Genomic DNA, 10,917 nt, shown 5'->3' with positions numbered 1-10,917 from the left:
GGAAGCCTGTGTCCAGTGGTGTACCGCAGGGATCAGTGCTGGGTCCTTTGCTGTTTGTAGTGTACATTAATGATTTAGATATGAATGTAGGAGGTATGATCAGTTAGTTCACAGATGGCATGAAAATTATTGGAGTGGTAAATAACGAGGAGGGAAGTCTCAGGCTACAGGACGATATAGATGGGTTGGTTAGATGGGCAGAACAGTGGCAAATGGAATTTAAAGCTGAAAAGTGTGAGGTGATGCATATTGGGAGGACTAACAAGGCAAGGTAATACACAATGAGTGGTAGGACCCTAGGAAGGACAGAGGATCAGAGGGACCTTGGTGTGCATGTACATAGATCCCTGAAGGCAGCAGAACAGGTAGATAAGGCGGTTAAAAAGGCATATGTGATATTTGCCTTCATTAACCGAGACATAGAATATAAGAGCAGGGAGGTTATGATGGAGCTGTACAAATCGTTAGTTAGGCCACAGCTGGAATACTGTGTGCAGTTTTGGTCGCCACACTATAGGAAGGATGTGATTGCATTGGAGAGGGTGCAGAGGAGATTCACCAGGATGTTACCTGGGCTGGAGCACTTCAGCTATGAAGAAAAACTGGACAGGCTGGGGTTGTTTTCCTTAGAGCAGAGAAGGCTGAGGGGGGACCTGACTGAGGTGTACAAAATTATGAGGGGCATAGATAGGGTAGATAGAATGGAACTTTTCCCCTTAGTAGAGGGGTCAATAACCAGGGGGCATAGTTTCAAGGTAAGGGGCAGGAGGTTTAGAGGGGATTTGAGGAAAAACGTTTTCACCCAGAGGGTGGTTGGAATCTGGAACTCACTGCCTGAAAGGGTGGTAGAGGCAGGAACCCTCACAACATTCAAGAAGCATTTAGATGAGCACTTGAAACGCCATAGCATACAAGGTTATGGACCATGTGCTGGAAAATGGGATTAGAATAGACAGGGTTTGATGGCCGACGTGGACACGATGGGCCGAAGGGCCTCTTTCTGTGCTGTACAACTCTATGACTCTATGACTCTATAAAACTATTTAAATTCGTAAATTTCCTTCTCTTTTGTTGTGTTTTATTGCTAATGCTCTTTATTAGTTTGGCCCTTTTAAAAGGGGGCACGTTTGATAGGCTGTTTGATTGATAACAGTGGGACAACCCAGTGTGTCATTATAGTTGTATTAAGATAAGGCACCTGTGGAAATCCTTGTTAGGATTGTGAGACTTGTATGGATATATGAAGTTGCAGCATTTATCCTTGTCTTCGGGGCTTTATCTGATTGGGAATTAAGCTGTTGTTTTTCTTGGACTGAAAGTTGTGACGTCATCCGTTTGTTCAATGACTGTAATTAAACACAGTCACCAGGAGACCCGATTTTCTGAGCGGGTGGATTCTCTAATCTATAAATAAGGGGAATCTTCCCAACGTGTCAATCGGAGAATTGATCCCAGCATCAACCTTACCATTTGAATCATCGATTGTAACCGAAGAGGGACAAATGGCTCTTGGTTTTTTGATCAAGCTTCAGATTCTATGGGCGATTACTGATATCCAAAAGATTTACTATCCCATCCTGGCTGCGATCGGAGTCCCGGGTAAGTCACTACCTGGGGCAGGTACCTCAGGAACGGGAGGTGAACAGTATGTGCCATCTAAGTCCGAGTGCCCAGCTCTATTTTTTATTACTTTCCCTACATTACAACAGTGGCTGCAATTCAAAAAACATGCCATTGGCTGTAAAGCACTTAGGGACGTTCTGAGGTGGTGAAATGAGCTATATGAATGCAGACACTTTCTTTCATTCTCTCTTACTCACTTTCTATCTTGTGGTTATTTGTTATTTGCCTAAATTCCACTGATGTGAACTCCCATTCATTCATTGGTGATTGGTCAATTATTAATGTGTCGTTCAGGGTCACCGTTGGTTCATTTTAAGCAATCACGTTAATATCCCGGTGTTCTGTCAGACTACAGCACGGGCTCTGTTAGTAGATCATTCCCTTAATTAAATGGATTCTCTCTGCTGTAAACACTGAGCCCGAGTGTCAGGTGAGCAATTGTGTTATGACCTCACATGGTCTTCAGTTTCTGCAAGGGAGAGTTGTTATTTTGTTGTACCAATAAATCCAATGAGATAAATCACAAATGCATCGATGATCCAATCTGGTTCAGCAGTCTCACTTTCCATCATTTCCTGTTCTACGTTATTGTCACTGTGTCTGAATGGTTACGTTAGAATTATAAGTTTGAGCTACTCTTCAGCTCAATTCACGGTTTTATTTCTTGTCATTAATCTGCATTAACAATTTCATCCCATGCTTGTCTGGTACAGTTCTAGTTACCTCTGATCGAGATTTACTATCATTGTAACTGGAGTATTCTGGTAATGAACTCACTCGATATTGAATTGGGTGCTACTCACTCCATGTATTGGAAGTCTACTGACTCCAAACCATCTGAGGAAAAGAGCGAGATTAACACTACTTGAGTAGAATCCAGTTAGGTTCTGAAATTCCAGGATGGTGTATTTTATCGTCAGTCATATTTTTTCGGTACTTACAGTAAATGACCATTTAAAAAAATGTTACCTGTAATACAATTGAAAAACTTGTCCGAAAAATTAAGCACATTATATTGTCATTCTCTGTTTTCATATTTTTGGTGCGTACCATTTAGCATTTCCCTGAATATCCAATTATCGAGCATAGACAGTAGCGTGTCTGTAACTGGACCCATCCAATGATTGACCATTGGGAATGCATTATCACAGGATCAGACTGCGCTTCACGTCTCATATCCACAACAAAGAGGGATTCAGTATTTAACATTTCGGACCAGGAGCAGACAAGGTGATCAATCATATTTAGACTAAATTATGTCGAACATAACAAGTTATTTCGCCTTATGAACAGTAGAATCAGGGGACATGGCCTGGCCTTGAAGGGGATTCAATTCGAAACTATTCTGTTGTGAACGGTTAATCGATGGAACAGGCTCCCTTTGGAGATTTCTGGGAGCAGCAGCTTACTTTGGGCTTGGGAAACCTCTCCAGCACTGGGGATCTCCTCGCCTCGTGTCTGGCACTATAGTAGACTTATTGATATTGCTCTGAATAGTTAACAACTCCACTATTGCTGTATCATGCGGCATCCATGAGGGCAGAAAGTGAACTGTGTGAAGTGCGGTCTTTATTCATCCAGCAGTTCCTATGTTCCTATATTCCTGTCTCTCATGCAGATTACAAATATTGGATGTGCCATTGTACAGAAGCAGTAAATGCCTTGAATAAGTGACCATAGTCAATGGATGAGCAGAATAAGTGGCTGCTGTCAGGCTACGAACCATTCAGAGGGCTCTATCGATTCACCCATTCCATTTACGCCCAGGGTTCACTTATTATCATCCTAAAGTGTGTCAAGAGTCCCAGCATTCTTTCTGCTGCTGGCTAAAGTGTAAATGAGGCTTCCACTTCTCGATTGGATAGCGTCATAGAGACATGAGTCAAATCGGCACAGGCGGAGGACATTCGGCCCATCGTGTCCCTGCCGGCTCACTGTAGAGCGATCCAGTTAGTCCCATTCCCCCGCTCTATCCCCTAACCCTGCAGGTTTATTTCCCCCAAGTGCCTATCCAATCTCCCTTGAAAACATTGAGTGTCTCCGCTCCCACCATTTCCATCAGCAGCGAGTTCCAAGTCCTCACCTCTCGCTGCGTAAAAAAGTTTTTCCTCACAACCCCATTTTACATTTATTCTAAAATCGGTTGCTGTTTTTAACCATGTTTCTTTTGATCCATTGCATCAATTACTTGTCGATTCATTACTAATTACAATGATTATAACCCCTACCTCCAGGACGCCTTGTCATTGATACAATAATCAGATCCCATCACTGAAGGCGAAGACAAGTGGAAAATTTCTTTGCGCATTCCAGGTTGTTGTGAAAAACGTTAATGTCCCTGTTATATGACCTAATCCTGTACCTTACTTGATAAAGATCGAAGTGCTGTAGGTGCCCGTTGTTAAGTGAATAATTTCCCTATTGCCCTCTTGCTCACAGTTAACGTGGTGACAATTGTGATCCTGTCTCGGGGCAAGTGCGGTCTCTCCAAATGCGTCACTCACTACCTGGTGGCCATGGCAGCGGCGGATCTACTGGTCATGATCCTCGATCTGATATTCAGGCAGATTGCTATTGTTTATTGGGAACTATTCAGTTTTGTACGGCACATTAGTGCATGTAATATTCACGCCGTCCTGCTTTATGCTGCTACAGACTGTTCCGTCTGGTTCACCATCACTTTCACCTTCGATCGATTTGTGGCCATCTGTTGCCAGAAGCTGAAATCTAAATATTGCACTGAGAAAACGGCGGCTGTGGTTCTAGGAACAGTGACTGTGCTGAGCTGTTTGAAGAACATTTTCTGGTATTTTCTGTATACAAGGAAATATTGGCTTTCTAACAATCCCTGTTTCTGCCGCGTGAAATTCAGTTCATCTCGCTCGCTGGCCTGGGCGATAGTTGAATTAACGCATTATATTTTAACCCCATTTATTCCATTTCTTTTGATTATACTCTTCAATGTTTTTACGGTCAAACATATTTTAGTGGCCAGCAGAGCCCGCAGGAGGCTCCGGGGTGGGAGCAGCGGGGAAAGTCCCAGTGACCCAGAGATGGGGAACCGAAGGAAATCCATGATTGTACTGTTTGTTATATCAGGGAATTTCATACTACTGTGGGTGGTGTTCATGGTCTGTTCTATATGGAGACGATTTGATTACTTGGGATATTCAGTTTCTCTGCCCACATTTGTAACAGAAATCGGCTTCATGCTCCAGCTCCTGAGTTGCTGCACAAACACTTTTATTTATGCCGTGACCCAGAGGAAATTCAGAGAGGAGTTGAGGAATGGAGTGAAATATCCCATCGCAATGATGGTCAAATTTAATAGATGAGTATACCTAACACTTTCTATCATTATCATGCACTATTGTTTGATATTCTGTCGAACCCACTGACAGGATCCTTTAATTCTTTGGCCCTGATTTTGCTGTGGTGGTGATGGTGAAACTGTCAGTGTTCACCATCATTACCCTCTCAAACAGAACGTAATTGCAGGTCTTAGTGCATGTGCAGATATACGCAGAATTCCTGAAGTTGCGGTCAGTCATTCCCTGCTCCAGCACAGGCTGCGCTGTGGAACTCCCCACAGCCAGAAATCAGGAAAATCAGTTGATCTGACGAAGACTTGCTCTTTTACGCCCAAATATCCTGTTAAAAAAACCAAAAAAGGCTAGGCCTTTTTCAATGAGATGTAACTGGGTTTTTAGTGGCGTTCTGATTAATAACTACGGCTGAACAACCATTCTGGCCCAGAAAACACATTTTATGTTTATGCAATGTCAAATTTCTCTATTATGATAAAAAAATCCAGATTTTTGAAATAATTTTTAAACTATGTTTATGATAATTCAGTTTCTAACTTAACCCCATGTGTACATCCCAATCTTTAATTCACCCTCTTTCAATTTTTTAAAAAGTGAATGATAGAAGATGTTTTTTATTTCCTGGTTTGCTGTCAGTGAGAGTTCTTCAATGTGATTGGATGAGCTTGATGAGGTCACTGCTGCTGGAGGCTGGAGATCAGCGAGAGACAGCGCTACAATCAAATTAGCATTGAGAAATCTAAATCTATCACCACAGAGAGTGCAATATCTTTGTGGGCAGCTTTCATCAAGGTTAGTGATGGTCACCATCGCTTCTCCAGTGACTGCAAATTCTGGGCCTTTATATTTGCTGAAATATTTAACAAACTGTTTCCAATTAAAAGTAAGTGAATATCATATATAAGGAACGGGTATGCATTTTTCCCAAGAGCGGGACCTAAGCATGACTTATTAACAGAGGCGCTTTGAGCAGATACTTGCCCAAGTGCGGTTAACTAAGACAATCCCATGCTGAGCTCGCAGTACAGCGGTGTTCTGGGAATGAGCCCCTTGTTGTGAATGTTTCAACAAAAGGGACCAATCGTTTGCTATGTCCCATCATTCAGCGGGTGTTGACAAGTTGCTCTGAACCTCTGCCAGTTTTAACAGGGGACAGTTTAAAAATCAAGATGGACACCTGGAAAAAGTCAAGGCAGCAGGAAGATTGCAAATTACACTGTCACTGCGACAGATATATAAAATGAATCAAAATACAATAAATTCCAATAAACCGCTCTTCGTTAGACGAAACGTGTTCTTCATTTTCTACCTTTCTAGGCAGATGTTGAACTGAATGCATTGCAATCAATGTTCTGGATGTTTGACCTGTTGTTCAATAAATCACAATGAGAATTGAAATCAAAGTCACTTTGCCGATGATAATCGAACCACATATAGAGACAGTGTATGAGCACACATAGAGCACTGGCTTCGATCATAAGGGAATGTCATTGCTACACTCAGCGTTCCAGTACAGCAAACTCCTGGGTCCAGGTACATCACACTCCCGGGTCCCGGTACATCACACTCCCAGGACCCGGTACATCACACTCCCGGGTCCCGGTACATCACACTCCCGGGTCCCGGTACATCAAAATCCCGGGTCCTGGTACATCACACTCCTGGGTCCCGGTACAGCACACTCCCGGGTCCCGGTACAGCACGCTCACGGGTCCTGGTACATCACACTCCCAGGTCCCGGTACAGCACACTCCCGGGTCCCGGTACATCCCACTCCCGGGCCCCGGTACATCATACTCCCGAGTCCCGGTACATGACACTCCTGGGCCCCGGTACCTCGCACTCCCGGGCCCCGGTACATCACACTCCCAGGTCCCGGTACATCGCACTCCCGGGTCCCGGTACATTACACTCCTTGGTCCCGGTATAGCACACTCCCGGGTCCCGGTACATCGCACACCCGGGTCCCGGCACATCACACTCCCGGGTCCCAGTACAGCACACCCCCGGGTCCCAGGACATCACACTCCCGGTTCCCGGTACAGCAAACTCCCGGGTCCCGGTACACCAGACTCCTGGGTCCCAGTACAGCACACCCCCGGGTGCCGGTACATCACATGCCCGGGTCCCGGTACAGCACACACCCGGGTCCCGGTACAGCACACTCCTGGATCCCGGTACAGCACACTCCCGGGTCCCGGTACATTACACTCCCAGGTCCCGGTACAGCACACTCCCGAGTCCCGGTACAGCACACCCCCGGATCCCGGTACATCACACACCTGGGTCCCGGTACAGCACACTCCCGGGTCCCGGTACAGCGCACACCCGGGTCCCGGTACAGCACACACCCGGGTCCCGGTACAGCACACTCCCGGGCCCCGGTACAGCACACTCCCGGCTCCCGGTACATCAGACTCCCGGGTCCCGGTACATCACACTCCCGGGTCCCGGTACATCACACTCCTGGGCCCCGGTACATCACACTCTCGGGTCCCAATACATCACATTCCCTTGTCCCAGTACATCACACTCCCGGGTCCCGGTACACCACACTCCCGGGTCCCTGTACATCACATTCCCGGGTCCCGGTACATCACACACCCAGGTCCTGGTACAGAACAATCCTGGGTCCCGGTACATCACACTCCCGGTTCCCGGTACATCACACTCCCGGGTCCCGGTACATCACACTACCGGGTCCCGGTACATCACACTCCTGGGTCCCGGCACATCACACTCCTGGGTCCCGGTACATCACATTCCCGGGTCCCAGTACATCACACTCCTGGGTCCCGGTACATCACACTCCCGGGTCCCGATACATGACATTCCCGGGTCCCAGTACATCACACTCCCGGGTCCCGGTACGCCACACCCCCGGGTCCCGGTACTGCACATTCCCGGGTCCCGGTACAGCACAGTCCCGGGTCCCGGTACAGCACACTCCCGGGTCCCGGTACTGCACATTTCCGGGTCCCGGTACAGCACACTCCCGGGTCCCGGTACAGCACACTCCCGGGTCCCGGTACATCACAATCCCGGGTCCCGGTACATCAAAATCCCGGGTCCCGGTACATCACAATCCCGGGTCCCGGTACATCTCACTCCCGGGTCCCGGTGCATCACTCTCCCGGGTCTCGGTACATCACACTCCCGGGTCCCGGTACATCACACTCCCGGGTCCCGGTACATCGCACTCCCGGGTCCTGGTACAACACCATCCCGGGTCCCGGTACATCACACTCCCGGGTACCGGGACATCACACTCCTCAGTCCCGGTACAGCACACTCCCGGGTCCCGGTACAGCACACTCCCGGGTCCCGTTACATCACACTCCCGGGTCCTGGTACATCACACTCCCGGGTCCCGGTACATCACACTCCCAGGCCCCGGTACAGAACACTCCCGGGTCCCGGTACAGCAACCTCCTGGGTCTCTGTACAGCAACTTCCTTGGTCCCGGTACAGCAATCCCATGAATTAAGAAATTAAAGAACATCAGAATTCCTTCCTTTTTGACTCCTGAATGGATATAAAACAAGACCAGTTTCAGCTTCAATTCAGGAAGGATCTGAGCATTATAATAGATGCAGAGGTAAAGAAAAGTTTTATGCTGGAATTTGAAGTCAGGATCCCCCTTTTTACTTGACAGGTGCTTTATCTTATTCGGATTTCTTCAGCATTAAACATATTTAAAACATCGTGATCATTCCATTGTATCATTCTAATCCATTCCACCATTATGTGCAATAATTCCTCCACCTCTTATTGACATCAAAAATTGAAGTTTAATTTGTCTCCCGTGATACTATTGTACTTTAAGGACTGATCTTACAAATCTATCTTTAAATAGAACTTCCACAGTGCCTTATAAAGTTATTTTAAGCGCTTTTACCAATGAAGTAATGGAACCACCTATTGAATAAGCGTCACCAGCTTCTCTAACTATAGAATCTGCTACCTACCTGTCCCTGTCTATTGGGTTTCTGACAGGTTTGCCCAGATTATTACTCTTCTCTATTTCCCGCTGTAACCTGCTCCAGCCCCACAAATTTCCGAGATCGCTGGGCTCCTCCAATTCTGGCCTGTTGCACATACCCAATTTCATATCAGGGTGAACATATTGGCCCAGAAATTTGGGTCGCGGGCTTCCCGCGGGTGCAAGCCCCCGACCTGCACTTACCTAGCGTGCCGGCCGTTGAGCTGTGGGCCCCACGGAATTCCAATCCTGGGCCTGCTCCAACTGCCGGCGTGCAGTGCTTGAGTATCCCAGGGGCGCAGTTAGTTCAAAGCATCCCCTGGGATCACGTGGGCCATGGAGAGCCAATGGTAGCAGGGAATGCTTCATTGATAAGTTTGACCGGAAGGGCTGTCGAAGTTATAAATACTATGAGCCCCAAATCATCACTAAATCTTCAAATAAATTTTTTTTTAAATCACTTTTTAAAATCTATAGATATAAAGTGGCTCTTCTGTCTGTCTGTCCCGATGTCTGTCTGTCTGTCTGTCCGTTCTCTATACGTTTGAATGTTACAGAGCGTACCGACGCGCGCATCGCCTCAAAAGAAAGCTTGCGATTCCGGACCGGTCATAGGCGTATTTACGTTTCGGCCGCACAAAAATCCCGTCCGCAGTATCCCAAAAACATTCAGTGTTCCGCTCATTAGCATCTCATTAGCGACCGTGTGACGTCGAGGTCGACCAATCGGACGGCGGGTTCCTGGCGCGTGCCGTCCGACAGTTGAGTGTCGAGTGACTTGACAATTGACCAATCCTACGCTTCGGTGACCTGACCGGTCGACCAATCGGTGCGTGTGTGGGCGGGCCTTATCCTTCCGAACCGAGGTGAGTGGCCGCCATCTTGATTTTTCACGATTTTATCCCCCACACTTTCTATGTGTTAGGGAACTAAGGTAAATATTTGAATTATGTGTTAGGGAATTAATTAACAATTTATTTCAGTTTTATATTGTGTTTAGCAACACCCCCCCTCCTCCTCACCCTCGCGCAGGGGAGACTCGGTGCTGGTCTCCAGGCCCGCTGCAGGCAGGCCTGGAGCTCCAAAAATTTCTCTATCTCTCTCTCTTCCCTCTCTCTCTCTCCTTCTCCTCTTCCCTCTCTCTCCTTCTCCTCTTCCCTCGCTCTGCTTCTCCTCTTCCCTCTCTGTCTCTCTCTACTTCCCCCTCTCAGGTTTGACGGTGTCGGGGCCCGAAGTGAGCCGCTCTAACGGCCGCCAGCCCTCGGGGTTTCCCTGCCTACTCCCCGCTCTAACGGCCGCCAGCCCGCGCGGTTTCCCTGCCTACTCCCCGCGGGCCGCCTCGCGCCGCTGGCACTGACCGCGCATGCGCCGCCCGCCCGCGAGAGCCCGCTCTGGCTTTTATTTTTAAACGGCAACCACGCATGCGCACGGCCGTTGCGCAGCCGCCTTGACGCCGGCACGCATGCGAACGGCCCCCGTGACGCCAGCACACAGCCTCGGGAGATCGCGGGGGGTGCGAGCCTCGGGAAATCGCGGGGGGCGGGGGGAGAGAGCCTCGGGAAATCGCGGGGGGGAGAGCCTCGGGAAATCGCGAGGGGGAGAGCCTCGGGAAATCGCGGGGGGCGGGGGGGAGAGAGCGTCGGGAAATCGCGGGGGGGAGAGCCTCGGGAAATCGCGGGGGGGAGAGCCTCGGGAAATCGCGGGGGGCGGGGGGGAGAGAGCCTCGGGAAATCGCGGGGGGGAGAGCCTCGGGAAATCGCGGGGGGGAGAGCCTCGGGAAATCGCGGGGGGGGAGAGAGCCTCGGGAAATCGCGGGGGCGGGGGGAGAGCCTCGGGAAATCGCGGGGGGCGGGGGAGAGAGAGCCTCGGGAAATCCCGGGGGGAGAGCCTCGGGAAATCGCGGGGGGGAGAGCATCGGGAAATCGCGGGGGGGGGGAGAGCCTCGGGAAATCGCGGGGGGGAGAGCCTCGGGAAATCGCGGGAGGG

General features: G+C 48.9%; 1 protein-coding gene across 1 annotated transcript; it reads left to right on the top strand.

The window, feature by feature from the left end:
- The first annotated feature begins 4,139 nt into the window (after positions 1 to 4,139).
- Positions 4,140 to 4,958, top strand: LOC147090021 (5-hydroxytryptamine receptor 4-like). Its single transcript, XM_085977117.1, has one exon. The coding sequence runs from the start codon at positions 4,140 to 4,142 to the stop codon at positions 4,956 to 4,958; it is 819 nt and encodes a 272-aa protein (XP_085833243.1).
- The last annotated feature ends 5,959 nt before the right edge of the window (positions 4,959 to 10,917 follow it).

The sequence above is a fragment of the Somniosus microcephalus genome, unplaced genomic scaffold, assembly GCF_052327205.1.
Source record: "Somniosus microcephalus isolate GS21.2 unplaced genomic scaffold, FLI_Smic_1.0 unresolved_chr4, whole genome shotgun sequence".
Lineage (NCBI taxonomy): Eukaryota > Metazoa > Chordata > Chondrichthyes > Squaliformes > Somniosidae > Somniosus > Somniosus microcephalus.
The sequence above is the reverse complement of the archived record's forward strand: the minus strand, read 5'-3'. Positions and strand labels throughout refer to the sequence as shown.

Coding starts and splice junctions, on each gene's coding strand:
- LOC147090021 (XM_085977117.1), top strand. CDS start 4,140: ATGGCAGCGGCGGATCTACTGGTCATGATCCTCGATCTGATATTCAGG.